This window comes from Balaenoptera physalus, assembly GCF_965194825.1.
Source record: "Balaenoptera physalus genome assembly, chromosome: 14".
In the NCBI taxonomy this organism is placed as follows: Eukaryota; Metazoa; Chordata; class Mammalia; order Artiodactyla; family Balaenopteridae; genus Balaenoptera; species Balaenoptera physalus.
In genome coordinates this window covers 88,688,106-88,704,186 of record NC_138893.1, presented here as the reverse complement: position 1 = coordinate 88,704,186, position 16,081 = coordinate 88,688,106, and the positions used below count along the sequence as shown (strand labels likewise).

The 16,081-nt window shown below is 35.8% G+C and overlaps 1 protein-coding gene and 1 pseudogene across 5 annotated transcripts in view; one reads left to right on the top strand and one right to left on the bottom strand.

The window, feature by feature from the left end:
• Nucleotides 1–16,081, top strand: part of LOC309642895 (large ribosomal subunit protein eL21 pseudogene) — a 528,492-nt pseudogene that overhangs the window by 98,278 nt on the left and 414,133 nt on the right. The window lies entirely within an intron of this gene.
• Nucleotides 1–16,081, bottom strand: part of CTNNA3 (catenin alpha 3) — a 1,725,675-nt gene that overhangs the window by 1,528,992 nt on the left and 180,602 nt on the right. For all 4 annotated transcript variants that reach the window (XM_082424660.1, XM_082424659.1, XM_082424661.1 and 1 more), the window contains one exon: nucleotides 15,465–15,631. In XM_082424660.1, coding sequence (XP_082280786.1) covers nucleotides 15,465–15,631 — 167 coding nt within the window. The remainder of the gene's footprint in view (nucleotides 1–15,464; nucleotides 15,632–16,081) is intronic.

The window sequence follows — 16,081 nt, the reverse complement described above, 5'->3', positions numbered from 1 at the left end:
AAAAGGAGTGCAAAAAAAGAGATAAAAGTAACATGTGGTGGGACTTCCCTGGCCGTCCAGTGGTTAAGATGCCACACTTCCAATGCAGAGGACATGGGTTTGATCCCTGGTGGGGGAACTAAGATCCTTAATGCCACAAGGCATGGCCAAAAATAAAAGTAACATGGTGAAATATTTTAAAAAAACATTGATACTGACAGAGAGACTCAGGTCATATAGAAGACATGAGGGAATTTGAGTTGGGCCTCAAAGGAGTTTTCAGAGCATTAAATGGGAACTGATTCTACCCATCAGTTTAAACAGCCAAAGTCTGTTCATTTTCCCCCTTTCGTAACACAGTAAACAACTTTCTTTTAACATAATTTTAATGACCTTTATATAAACTATTTATCATGTTGTATGATCATTTCTGTGCCTTGCCCACTTCTTGGTCCCTTCTCACTATGTTCAAATCAAACTAATACCAGATCTGAGATTCTAAACAATTTAAGTAATTTTATATATAAATTAACATAAGCTATTTTACCAATCAACCTGTTTAATTCTAAAGCATTCTTCATCCCCTGCATCTTCTCTTCCCTAAGAAATATTAGCTCTATTTCTTAACTATTTCTTCTTCACATTTATCTCTGTGAATTTTATACAACTCCAAATAGGAATTTTAGGGTAAACATATTTTCAAGGCTTCAAAATAAGAAACATGAAAACCAATACTTGCAGGTAATATGTCCATGGCCAAAGAAAAAAAGGAGAAAATCCAATAATGATACATCCCCACAAGATGTTTTCATTAAACATCAGAGTTTGCATAATGTGGAGATTTAAGCTTGAACTTTCATTATCAGGACTTACATCCTCCATTTATTGATACTAAATAGTTCCAAGTACTCAAACTATGATGATTCATTCATTTAAGTACATTTTTTCACTTAAAACAACAAATAATTATCAAGGAGAGGTCATACAAAATCTATAATATAACTTTAAGCTAGATCCCTATCAAACACATCCCATTCCCATCTGCTCACATATACACTTAAAGATGCTAAAGAGTAAAAGCAATAATTTTACCTTGCAGGTGCAGCTGAAGTACAGAAGACAAAAATAAGACAAAGGTTAAGGGGAGATTTATATTTTACTTAAAGAGATTTAATGTTGCCTTGATTTGAAAATTTTTTATTCCAATAGGCCACTGTGCTTGATAATTGAAACAGACCTCTTGAGATTTTCTACATTAGTTTAGTGCACTGTAGTCTCATTATATTGACTGTTTCTCAAAAATAAATGACCTCTCAGTTGAAGTTGGGAAAGGAAGCACAAACAATCTAAGAGATTTTAATATTTCTGGATTTTACCTGTTCAAAGTTTTGAGTGGGAATTTTAAATGAACCAAAACCCCAAAATAATTTGTTGAGCATTGAGTTTATCCTGTGTTAATAGTTTTAACTCATTGCAAACCAAATTCAAACTTTAAAAAAAAGCCCAATGAATAAATTTGAATCCAAAACAAACCTAGGTATGTTCTAAAAATGTCAAAACTGAATATTAAAACGGTCTCTGTACTGAGAAAGAAATCCAAATTCTGTCCTATTTGACTACCTTACCAAATTTCACACACAACAGACGAGAATAAGAAGATGCAAACAGTATCTCTAAGCCCAAACAGTAAGTATTGTATACCATAAAAGTAAGCAATGTAAACACACCCAGAGTGTTTTCTTTTTTTTAATTTATTTGTTTGTTTGTTTATTTATTTTTGGCTGCGTTGGGTCTTTGTTGCTGCACTCGGGCTTTCTCTAGTTGCGGTGAGCAGGGGCTACCCTTCGTTACGGTGCACGGGCTTCTCATTGAGGTGGCTTCTCTTGTTGCAGAGCATGGGCTCTAGGCACGCGGGCTTCAGTAGTTGTGGCATGCGGGCTCAGTAGTTGTGGCTCGCAGGCTCTAGAGTGCAGGCTCAGTAGTTGTAGCACACGGGCTTAGTTGCTTCGTGACATGTGGGATCTTCCCAGACCAGGGCTTGAACTCGTGTCCTCTGCATTGGCAGGAGGTTTCTTAACCACTGCGCCACCAGGGAAGTCCCAAAAATAGTAATAATAGTAATCCACAAAATAATACAACAGAGACCATGACTGCTCATCTCCCATTAAAATAACTGAAAATCTGCTTTGCAGAAAAGAGAAGCATGAGTAAGGCAGAAAAGAAAATATCTAGTTTGACTCAGCATTCCCTCTTCCCAAATACATTTTCCTCCTTTTCCTGACAACATGTTTTGAAATAAATCTAAGCCAATGTTCTATACAAACTACACATTCAATGAGTTCACGAAAATTATGTAGATTCATGGAGTAATTTGAGAAAGAGGACAAGAAGAAACCAGCTGAAGCAGCAGGAAAAAATGCAGCCAGGGCTCTGGCAAGTAAAGTTTCCCTGGCACTCACTGCCAATGCCCTGGCTTCCTCTTGTAGTCAGATCAATACAATCAAATAATTCCACAGCTCCAGCAGCCTACTAATTCCCATAATGAAAAAATATTGAGTATCATTGCTCCAAAAGAATAGCCAGCTCAACAGTTGTCATTTTTCCTTATTTAATATTTTGTGCATTTGTACAAGGTACTAGATGTTACCTATAACATAAAAAAAATTCCATACTCACAGCATTATATATACAAAAGAGTATCCTATAAGTACCTGATTGAAAGCACTGAATCACCAAGTGTGATCTTAGTGTCCCTAAAATGTCAGTGTGAAATAGTGCCAAAAGATTCTGGAAACTAAAGCAGACGGGAGGAATGAGCAAAGAAAAAATACTAATGCTCTATAAATATTAATGCTTAGAGTAAAAAGAAATTGTTTTAAGCATAAGAAATGGCTAATCCACCCTACTTAAATATGGCAAATACAGAGCAACCAAAATGAAGTAATATTGAGAAAGAAAATTATTTCATTTTCTGAACTCAATCCATTGACTTTCATACATATTTTCCAAATGAACTTACCGGATGATAATATCACTCATGAAAAGGAAGTTTACAGCTAAAGCTGAAAATTAAAGGACACATATATCTCAAATGATTTTTTACTGTAAGGAATGATAACCAAAGTTAAATTAAGAACATAGAACAAAATTGGGCTTGAAATCTAAACTAGAAGTAGTCCTGTGGAGTTGAAAGTACACTGGCCTTGAAGTCTGGGTTCAAGTCCTTGTTATGCCGTTTAATAATTTCATACCTTTGGACAAGTCACTACTACTCCAATTCTTGATTGTGTTACCTGTAAAATGGGAGAAATTGTCCTTGCCTGCCTGCTTTATAAGATTGTTGTGACATCAGCTGAGGAAAAATGAAACACATTCATTCTACAAATCTTTAACATGGGCCTGGCAACATGCCAGCCATGCAAGAAATGGAGGAAAACAGAAGAGAAATAGCTTTTGCCCTAGAAAAGCAAATAATCTAGCTTTACAGATTACTGCTTTATAAATTTTAAAGTTCCATAAAATTGTAAGAGACCACTGTCATTAAACTCATGCCCATTCAGTAGTGAATGAGGACTGAACAAAAGAGTAATTCAATAATTATTTATTGAGCATCTCTGAGCAAGGGATTTTTGAGAGAAATAGATACACTTATTTAGATTTTTTTCTTCAATATTACTACAAAACTTATTTTTATTTATTTATTTAATTCTATTTTATTATGGCAGAATACTTAACATGAGATACGTGCTCCTTAAAATTTTAAGTATAAAATACATTGTTGTTGTCTATAGGTACAATGTTCTATATGAGATCTCTAGTTTATTCACATAGCTTAACTGAAACTTTATGCCCACTAATTCCCCAATTGTGTGTTCTTGGCACCCTTGTTGAAGATCAGTGACTGTATACACATGGATTTACTTCTGGGCTCTCCATTCTGTTCCACTGATCTACATGTCTCTCTTTATGCCAGTACCATACAGTTTGGTTTACTGCAGCTTTGTAACATTTTTGAAATAGAGTAGTGTGATGCCTCCAGCTTTGTTCTTCTTTCTCAGAATTGAGTTGGCTATTTGTGGTTTTTATGTGGTTCCATATGAATTGTAGAGTTGTTTTTCAGTTTCTGTTGTAAAAATGCCATTGGGATTTTAATAGGAATTGCTTTGAATCTGTAGATCACTTTAGGTATGGACATTTTAACAATATTAAGTCTATCAATCCATGAACATGGGATGTCTTTCCATTTGTGTCTTCTTTAATTTCTTTCATCAATGTTTTATAGTTTTCAGTATTACAAGTGTCTTTCACCTCCTTAGTTACATTTATTCCCAGGTATTTTATTCTTTTTGGTGCTACTGTAAATGGCATTGTTTTCCTAATATCCTCTTCAGATAGTTCATCATAAGTGTATAGAAATGAAACTGATTTCTATATCCTGATTATATATCCTACAACTTTACTGAATTTGTTTATTAGTTCTACCAGTTTTTTTGGTGGAGTCTTAAGGGGTTTTTTTGAATATAATATCATCTTATCTGAAAATAGTGACAGTTTTTCTTCCTCCTTTCCGATCTGGATGTCTTTTATTTCTTTTTATTGCCTAGTTGCTATGACTAGGACTTCCAATACAATGTTGAATAGAAGTGGTGAGAGTGGGCATCCTTGTCTTTTTCCTGATCTTAGAGGAAAAGTGTTCAGCTCTTCATCATTATGTACGATGTAAGCTGTGAGCCTGTCATATATGGACTTTATTATGTTGAGGTGCTTTCCTTCTATTCCTAGTTTGTTGAGAATTTTCATCATAAAATGATGTTGAATTTTTTTCAAAATTTTTTTCTGCATCTATTGAAATGATCATGTGATTTTTACCCTTTATTCTGTTCATGTGCTGTATCACATTGATTGATTTTCATATGTTAAACCATTCTTGTATACCACATAAAACCCACTCGGTCATAGTGTATCATCCTTTAATATGCTATTGAATTCAGTGTGTTAGTATTTTTTTTAATGTTTTTGCATCTATATTCATTAGGGATATTAGCCTGTAATTTCTTTTCTTGTAGTATTCTTTTTTTTTTTTTCTTGTAGTATTCTTATCTGGCCTCATAAAATGAGTTTGAGAGTGTTCCCTCTGCTTCAGTAGCTTGGAAGAGTTTGAGAAGCACTGACATTAATTTTTCTTTAAATGTTCATTAGAATTCACTAGTGAAGCCATCTGGTCCTAGGCTTTTCTTTGTTAGGAGGTTTTGATTATTTATTCAGTCTCCCTTCTTGTTATAGGTCTGTTCAGACTTCCTATTCCTTCATGATTTAGTCTTGGTGGTAAGTTGTATGTTTCTAGGAATTTATACATTTCTTCTAGGTTCACTGGTGTATAATTATTCATAGTAGTTTTTATGATCATTCTTTATTCCTGTGGCCTCAGTTGTAATGTCCCATCTTTCATTTCTGATTTTACTTGAGTCTTCTCTCTTCTGTTCTTAGTCTAGCTAAGGTTTGTCTATTTTGTTTATCTTTTTAAAAAACCAACTCTTAGTTTTGTTGGGTTTTCTTCTCATTTTCCTATTTTCTATTTCATTTATTTCTGCTCTAATGTTTGTGATTTCCTTTCTTCTTCTTTCTTCTAACTTTGAGCTTAGTTCTTCTTTTTTAGCTCTTTGAGGTATAAAGTTAAGTTCTTTGCTTGAGATCTTTCTCTTTTTTAACACATTATTGACTGGGGGATTCTTGCAGAAACTAATGCCTGTGGCCAGCGATTTGTTATGTAAGTGAATACTGAAACACCCACGTTTGAGTAAATATCAACAACTTTTTTTGCACTTAATGTATTTATTTGAAGCTTTGTACATGTCTTACTAAAGCATTCTAATATTTCATTAGAGTGTGATAGGCTGTATAGCAGGCACCTCTGTGCAGGGGACTAGAACATCTATTACAAACATACCGTGTTTCACTGTGCTTTCCCCTGGAAAAGCAGACTCTACACTTTCTGGCTGCATTTGTCTTTTTAGCCCTGTGGTTATTATTTCCTCTAGAATATGTTATTTTATTTTACCTGATAGTAGACAAGGTGGATCTTTGCGCAGGGCTCTTTTAGAAACACCACAAGAAGGACCAGGTGCAGGACTGCCACTACATTCACCAGAATGGTCAGTTACCCATTCTCTAGGTATTGCTAACAAAAATTGCTTGTAAGTCATTTTATTCTGTGCATTTAGGCTACAATAAATTTTAAAGCATTGAATAAACCATTTTCGAGTTTTCTGGAGGATATTGAAGTGTGCCAGATATTGATCAGATCAATCAACTCCTTTCATATATTTATTATACTCTAATATACAAGTGGGCTTTAGTTATCTGATGGCCAGTCCTCCTATCTTCTTTTCCTGTAGATGCTATGGAGGCATCATGAATAGTTGTCACCATGCAGACTAGCCTCTTGCCTTTCCAGAGAAGAAGAATCATTTCTCCCTTCCATAAGAATGCCATTTCTCCCCTCTGTAGATTTTTAGATTTCTCCTTTAATTGGTTTGGTAGACCACAATTCCCTCTTATAGTCCCACAAACTCTGGTTTTATTTTTCAACAATATTTCAGATGTGGACACACTGTTGTAATAACTGTCTTGGTGAATATGGTACCATGAACCAAGATAAGGTTGTAGGACCGATAATATTGTTTCTTGCAGTTTCTTTCCTTCACCCATGTAAATCTCAAGGTTGCATATATATCCAGTTTCACTTTCGCTAACCATCCTGACCAAAATTCCATATTTTGTAAGTTTTCCAGGGTTATAGGTTTTGAATCTGAGTTGTCCTCTCCACTTTATCATTGCCTCATCAAGTAATAGCTCTCGTTTGGGTATATAGATCGATTGAAATTTTGGTAGAAAATAATCCAAAAGAGGTTTAACTTTTGAAATTCTGTCTGCAGGAAGTGGAGTTTCTGAGTTATCATTAAAGTGAAGAAATGTCATTATTTGTTCAAACCTTCTTCTTGTCATAATCTTTGGAAAGATAGGTGTTTCAAGTAAGGGATCAGTCGACCAATAGTCTTTCCAGTGTGACTTTCTTATTTGTCCCATCAAAATTATTAATCCAAGAAACTTCTTCATGTCACTATCGGTTACATCAGTCCATTTTAAAGCCTTATCATACTTTTTATATGATTTTTCATTCTGTTAGTAATACAAGTTTGTTTGAGAAGCAACCAACTTGAAAAATTCATTACCAAAAATTATTTCTGTAATTTCACTAACACTTTGCAGGTTATTACATTAACAGTTACACCTGACACACCTGTAAAGACTTCAAATTTTCGTGAAATGTTGTCTTCAAGCCACTCTTCTGTAGAAGCAAAGGAGCATTCTCTAGCACTGTGAGTTTCATTTTCAATTTCTGTATCAGAATCAGTCACTAAGGTTTTTTGTCTTTCTGTTGGTCTAATATTCACATCATCTGAATCAGAACTATATTCTGAAGAACTATAATCTTCTGAGACACTAGTATATATGTCACCTGGACAATCAGAGAAAGTATCTGCATAAAATTCACCAAAAAATTCTTCTTCACTCAAAATTTCATGATGAGTCATTTTTTTAAATTTTACAGTAATAAACTTGCATTTATAATATACACAAGGTTGGAACAAAAACCTAACAGAGCAAAATGTGAATGATAATGACAATCATAAGTCGTATAATGAACCCCTGATCAATTTTAAGCTCTAACAACTTTGCATGGTGATGTTAATTGTATCACTCTCTAAAAACATATTGATACATCTCCGGTCAATAACGTTCAGGTAACAAAAGACGTATTAATAGGTCTCTGGTCAATAATGTGTTAATGTAGGGATTTATCTCTGTGAACTTCCTTCTTAGCACTACTTTTGCTGCATTCCATAAATTTTGGTATACTTTCATTTTCATTTGTTTCAAGGAATTTCCTAATTTCCTTTCTGATTCCAACTTTGACCTAATGGTTCAAAAATGTGTCATATAATTTCCACATATTTGTAAATTTTCCAGTTTTCCTTCTGCTGTCAATTTCTAGTTTCATTCCATTGTGGTAGAAAAGATCCTTGATATTATTTTAATCTTCTTAGATTTGTTAAGACTTGTTTTGTGACCTAACATGTTATCTATCCTGGAGAAAGAGCCGTGTGCATTTGAGAAGAATGTGCATTCTGCTACTGTTGGGTGAAATGTTCCATATATGTCTGTTAGGTCCATTTGGTTTATACTATTGTTCAGGTCTTCTGTTTCCCTACTGATCTTCTGTCTAGATGTTCTATCCATTTTTCAAAGTGAGGTACTGAAGACTCCTAACTATTGTATTGCTATCTATTTCTCCCTTCAGTCTGTCAATGTTTGCTTAATACATTTAGGTTCTCTAATGTTGGATGCATATATATTTATAATTGTTATATCTTCCTGGTAAATTTACACTTTCATCATTATATAATGTCCTTCTTTGTCTCTTTTGATAGTTTTTGACTTAAACTTCCTTTTGCCTAAATATAGCTCCTGCTCCCTTTTGGTTACCATTTGCATGGAATATCTTTTTCCAGCCCTTTACATGCAGCCTGTATGGACCCTTAAATCTAAAGTAAGTTTCTTTTCCACAGCATACAGTTGGGTCTTGCTTTTTATTTTTTATTTTTTATTTTTTAAAAGCCTAGCTTTTTAATTTATTTATTTATTTATTTTTGGGTGTGTTGGGTCTTCGTTTCTGTGCGAGGGCTTTCTCTAGTTGCAGCGAGCGGGGGCCACTCTTCATTGTGGTGCACGGGCCTCTCCACTGTCATGGCCTCTCTTGTTGCGGAGCACAGGCTCCAGGCATGCAGGCTCAATAGTTGTGGCTCATGGGCCTAGTTGCTCCGTGGCATGTGGGATCTTCCCAGACCAGGGCTCAAACCTGTGTCCCCTGCATTGGCAGGCAGATTCTCAACCACTGCGCCACCAGGGAAGCGCTGGGTCTTGTTTTTTTAATCCAGTCAGCCACTTTGTGTCCTTTGATTGAGGAGTTTAATCCACTTACATTTAAAGTAATTATTGATAGAGAAGGATTTACTATTGCCATTTCATCAGTTGCTTTTGTTAATCTCTTAGTTCTTTTCTCTGTCTTTTCCTCTCTTGCTCTCTTCCTTTATGTTTTGCTGGGTTTTTTTATATTGATATGCTTTGATTTCTTTGTGTGTGTGTGTGTGTGTGTGTGTAACTTCTACTGTATTTTTTGTGGTTACTTTGGGGTTTACATAAAATATAACAGTCTGTTTTAAGCAGATAACAACTTAAGTTCAGTTGCATACAAAAACTGCACTTTTACTTCTCACACACACACACACACACACACACACACACACTTTATGTTATTGTTCTCAAAATTTACATCTATTCATGTTGTATAATTTTACCATATTTTTAGTCATAGCTATTTTAAATATTTTTTCTCTTAACTTTTATACTAGAATGAAAAGTGATTTACCTACCACCATTACAGTAATACAGTATTCTGTATTTGTCTATATATTTACCATTACCAGAGTTTCATACTTCCTTATGCTGTAGTGTTGCTATTTCAAATCTTTTCATTTCAACCTGAAGTACTCCCTTTAGCTTTTCTTGTAAGCCAGGTCTAGTGGTGATGAACTCCATCAGCTTTTGTTTGGTAAACTCTTTTTTTAGTTAAAAAAAAAAAAAAAAAAAAACACCTTCCCTGGCCTTGAGTAGTATCATGTTCACTATGATGTTCTCGAGCTCCACAGGCTATGGTGCCAACAGGCCCACCTGGCTGAGCCACCAGCCAGGACTGCACAAGGGAGCTGGGACTGGATGGCAATTGCCATGGCTCTATTTGGCTCACAGTGACCACACCATAGCTTCCCAGGCCTTCCTGGCTCATGCCGCCTGTCATGCACTCTCCCTCCCCTCCCAGTACCACCCTGACAACCTTGGAAAGTCTTTATTGCTCCATTTTTGAAGATCAGTTTTGCTGGGTATAGTATTCTTAGATGGCAGTTTTTTTCTTTCAGCACTGCCTCTGGCCTGCAAAGTTTCTGCTGAAAAATCCACTGATAGCCTTATAGGGGTTGCCTTGTATGTGACAAGTTGCTTTTTTCTTGTTTGTTGTTTTTCACTCCCTTTTTGTCTTTGACTTTTGACAATTTGATTACAGTAGTCTGCCCTTATTGCAGGGATACATTCCAAGACCCCCCGGGGATACCTGAAACCATGGATAGTACCAAACCACATATATACTGTTTTTCTTATACTAACAGGCGGGTAGCATAAAAAGCATGGATACACTGGACAAAGAGATGATTCATGTCCCAGACAGGACAGAGCAGGATGGCATGAGATTTCATCACACTACACAGAACAGCATACAATTTTAAACTTATGAATTGTTTATCTCTGGAATTTTCCATTTAATATTTTTGGACCACAGTTGACCATGGGTAACTGAAACCAAGAAAAGCAAAACTACAGATAATGGCTACTACTGTATAATGTGTCCAGCATAGATTTCTTTGGGTACATGTTTTTCAGTATCTTTTGGGCTACTTAGATCTGGATGGCCATTTCTTTCCCCAGATTTGGGGTACTACCAGCCATTATTTCTTTGAATAAGCTTCCTGGTCCTTTTTCTATCTCTCTTTTCTCCTGCTGATACTCCCATAATGTTTAATGGTATTCCATAAATCCTTTAGCTATCTTCACTCTTCATTTGTTTCTTTTTGCTCCTCTGACTAAACTATTTCCAGTGACCTATCTTCAAGTTCACTGATCCTTTCTTCTGCTTGATTTAGTCTGCTGTTGAATTTTTCAGTTCAATTGTTGTGTTCTTTAGCTCCATGATTTGTGTTTGGTACTTATTATATTTTTTATCTCTTTGTTGAAATTCTCACTTTGTTCATGCACTGTTCTCTTGGCCTCAGTGAGCATCTTTATGACTGTTATTTTGAATTCTCTGTCAGGTAAATCATATAACTCTGTTTCATTAGGGTCAGTTTCTGGAGATTCATCTTATTCCTTTGTTTGGAACATCTTTGCCTGATTCTTCATTTTCCTTAGCTCTCTGTGTTGGTGTCTACATATTCAACAAAGCAGGCACCTTTCCTAGACTTTGTGGACTGGCTTTATACAAGAGAAGACCTCCCACCAATCAGCTGGGCTTCTACAAACTCTCACTCCCTATGGAGAAACAGGCAGCTGCAGTTTTTGTCTACTTACTCTGTGCTGAGCCAGAGGGGGCAGGGAGCTGTGGTGTTTTACCAGTCTAAGCCTCCCCCTCCACTTCCCCCTACCAGGTGGCTAGACTTTGATGGATCCATCAGAACTCCAAGACTGGCAAGACAAAGCCAGTTTTCTGGGGAGCCCCCTCAGAAAAGCTAGAGTGTTGGACTATGAACCAACCGCCAGGGGCAGGGACTCAAGTGAGAAGTTATCCCAAATATCCCTACTGAGGCAAGACTGAACACAAACCTGATTCATCGTTCAGTGAGCATTCCACCAAACCACAAGGTCTCAAAGATTTGTGAACAAAGGTTTAAGTTCACCCTATAAACCTCCCCCAGGTGATCTCATACAAACCTATTGCTTCTCCTAATGCTTTCTTCTTGAGGCTTTCCAATCTTATTTGCTCCAAATATATCTTTCAATATTTAGTATCTCTCATACATACCTCAAATCCAATATGTATAAAATCCAGAAACTGCTTCTCCTCTATGTAAACAGCAAACAAATGTCCTCAAAGCCCAACTAGATTCCTCAAAGGTTGCTTGATGCTTCCCTTTCCCTCTGAACAGATTCCAATCACTTTCCAAATTGCAGACTGTTCCTCCCTCATTTTTATCATTCATTCCCCACCCCACACCATCATTTCACAACCAGATGACTACATCACCTCATCACTGGCATCTCTGCCACCACTCTGGCCCCCTTGCCCACTGCTACCAGAATAATAGTCCTAAAATTCAAATCTGCTTGTATCATTTCCCTGCTTAAAATCTTTAATAGTTCCCCCTTAGCTTTCAGACTAAAGTTCAAACTTTTTAACTTAGCACATAGGCCTGTCACAAGTAGGTCTATGCCTACCTCTGCAGCTTCAACTCTTGTTCCTCCCACAAAATCATCCTTCATCCCAGCCATTCAGAACTACTAGTCAGAAAGAGAAAAACAAATACTGTATGCTAACACATATATATGGACGCTAAAAAAAAAAAAAAGGTTCTGAAGAACCTAGGGGCAGGACAGGAATAAAGACGCAGACGTAGAGAATGGACTTGAGGACACGAGGAGGGGGTAAGATAAGCTGGGACAAAGTGAGAGAGTGGCATGGACATATATACACTACCAAATGTAAAATGGATAGCTAGTGGGAAGCAGCCGCATGGCACAGGGAGATCAGCTCGGTGCTTTGTGACCACCTAGAGAGATGGGATAGGGAGGACGGGAGGGAGACGCAAGAGGGATGAGATATGGGGATACATGTATATGTATAGCTGATTCACTTTGTTATAAAGCAGAAACTAACACACCATTGTAAAGCAATTATACTCCAATAAAGATGTTAAAAAAAAAAAAAAGACTGAAACAAGATCATGGAAGGCATGGAAATTCTAGAGTATCCAGAGTAGTCTGAAACTGTCATATAAGGAATGTTCAAAGGTCAAGACATTTATAGCTTAAATAAGAGAAGACATATGTAAGTCCTAAGAGTAACCATCAGTTATTTGAAAAATGCATTTTCCTATTGCCTTGATTCTGTGTTTCTCCAGAAAGTAAACTAGAAGCAGTGAATGGAAATAGCAGGGATGCAGCTTTAAGCTCAGTTTGAGAAAAATGTCTTCAGCAATTAGAATTATCCAATATCTGCTTCACTGTCTCACAGAATTGAGATTGCTATCACAGTAAGTGATCGCATATATTGTTAGACAGTTGTGTGTATCGCATATTGTAGGAGAGTCTATCTACTTCAGTAAGATACTAGAGTAGAAGGGCACTGAAGTTTCTCCACTACGATTTTTTCATTCTAAGTAGAAATTTAATAGAACCATAAACATTAAAAATATTCTAAGCCACTATATTCCAATGTATGGTCTGAGAAAGTTCCAGGATTAATATATTATAGAAGAGTTCTTGGGTCAAGAAATTTGGGAAACTCTGGGTTAAGCAAAGTTAAACAAGTTTCTTTGCTTCAATATTTCTCACCAACTTTAATGCTAATGTGCATCAAAAACATTCAAAGGGAATTTCAGTGTGCAGCATTGACCATAAAAAAAAACTTTTTTCATGTTGCATATTTATAAGACAGGTTCTGCAGAATACTTTTAGGAGAATATTGGGCTAAATAATTCTAATCTTAATCTCCAAAAAATTTTTTCAATTTGCCTTCATTCTATGTGAAACCTTGAAAGAATTGAGTTGAATAATACAATTCAAATATAAATTTTTATAAGGATGAAACAATAAAAAACTATCACAATTTACCACAAAGGTCTTCCCTTTTTCATAGGTGAAATATCATTGTTGTATTACAGATACTTATAAGTGATTTAAATGATCTAGCCCAAGTTCAGGCTCTGATGAGGAACCAATATATGTGGGAAAGAATAGCTAGAATTAAGAACGCCTCCTCCCCCTGACATACCTAAATTCCCTGAACAATCTGTTATAGGCCCATGAACTTGTCTAAACATTTCTGAAAGCTATTTATAGTAAAAGCTGTTCTAGCCCCTGGGGTACTAAGTTCCAAAAGTTGTTTTTATCCTATTGCCTTGAGCAAGCTTCTTAAATTCGATGTGCCTCAGGGTTTGTTTTTTTTTTTCATCTATAAAATAGGAATCGTAATCACTCGGCTGTTGTGAGGTTGAATTAAAGGAGATAAACCCTCACATTTCTTGGCCCATTATAAAAATTCAATAACTATTAAGTATAATTTTTATTGCAAAAACAGTACTTTTTCTTTGATCTACAATTACCTCCTGCTTCATTTGAATGATATGATGTGTGTGCATTACCTAGCACTGTGCCTAGTAGTTAGTGGCACTCAATTAAAACGATAGTGAAGGTGCTTGTGGTCTTATATATATACAGTTACCTCCTAATTGATTATAAAGGCAGTAATTTTCACCTTACCAAAGCCTTTCATTCTGCCTATCCCAACAAATCTGGAGTTAAAACATAGGAAATACTGGGTCATTGGAACTAGGAATTACCTGGCATTTAATCTTTCATGCTCACTTCTGGTTATAGCATTTATTAGTGTCTATATTCACACATAAAAAATGAATCTCAGAAATTTTCAGGGACTTGTTTAAGGTATCCAACAAACCAGTAGCCAAGTAACAAAAAACATTGTTCAAATATCTCACATACAAATCTATTGGTAGATAGTTGCTAGTGATGAGAACTAATCCCTTTCCTGAAAAGCTACTTAAACAACAGCTACAACAACAAAAAGGTGCCAAATTGCCTTTTTTGCAGTAATAAAACTATCAAAAGAAAAGGAATCTGAAAGTATAAAGGAAAGGTCACTCTAGGGTTAAAACAAACATTAGTAAGTAAGAGAAAGATTAAAAAAAAAAAAGGTTTAGCTTAGCAATTAGAGAAAATGATTTTGACAAGAAGGTCAATCAGACAAGGCCATCATTTGCCTAATAAAGTAGTGATACTACAGTCACCAAGCGCCCTTATGAAAATGCAGATGTATTTATGAACAGAAGAGCAAGGGTCCTATTTAAAGTAGGAGAAAGAGCAGCGACTCCAAAGGGTTCTTGCAACCTTCTCATCTAGACACTATTAATGACTTGGTCAAACTAAATAAGAAAGTGAAAAAGGCTGAAATAAAATTCTCCTTCTACTAAGCTTCTGCTAAATGGTTTTGTCTAACAAAATAAAGCAAACAAGATATCTTGCTGCCTTTGTAGTCTCTCCTAGTTAAAATATATTCTTTACTCTTATTAAATCCATTTATACATTTTCATAATGGATTAGTACAGACAACACAGACTACCTGCAAACATGCACTGTTTATCTTAGATCAAGAGGAGCTGGCAAAGTGGTTTTCATTTACAAACTAGGATAAGCTTCCACATGCCTTAAGCTTTAAAGTTTCTCGTTCTCAAATTATTTATATTTACATATTTGTTTTCTATATTATCTATATAATTGTTACTATATATTTATTTATATAGGACATAATAATTTAAATGGTCAAAAGCCTGGAACTTTCTCCTAGCATTTCCTTATCAGTAAGTCATCTTCTGTTTTTCAGTCTCCCACTGGCTTTAAGACTAACTTCTGGCTTCATTCTTGTCAAGTATGCATTAGTTTCACAACCCAATCCAGTCATCTTCTGATGGGTGACATTAAGAAATGTGAGTGAGGCCGGGATGCGCTCGGATTGATGCCAGGTTCAGAAAATGGAATTATAAGTGAGAACAATGCCAAGGTAAACTAAGCCATCTTTTACTTACAGCTGACACGTGCTGCAAGAGACACATGACATCAATCATATCTGCGAGGATAAGGAGTCTGGTAACTGCAGCCAACAAGGCACGGGCAGCTTGAACCACAGCCTCCCTTTTTGGGAGATAACAGGGATCATCTGCAAATCTCTCAGCTGATACTTTCAGAGCTTCACCTGAAACACATAATCCCAAATAAGTTATACTTTAATTTCACTTATGCCTGTTGCAGCATTTATCATCCAACCTAATTCCAAGTACATTCCATGACTAAGGATAATATTAAAATACTGTCACTTGACACTAGAACATTGTTTCTTAATAAACAATGCAGTTTCAAACTGACATTTGTTTTTGATAAACGCTCTGGAGTTTGAGAAGCGGGATATCGTTTTCCCGCAAGAAAATTGTACTCAATTGACTAGCAGCATCTAATAAAATTGCTGTCAACTTCTGCATTTGCTGAATCTCATTTGCTGTGAAAGGTTTCATTACTAAGACTTCAATTGGAAACAATCTTGTTTATAAAAATAAGGTAAATCTTCACTGAGTTACTTTCCAATTTAATGGATGTTAGAAAAGAGCTAGCCTTTAAGATAGTAAGACAGCAGATCTCTGATAAAAGT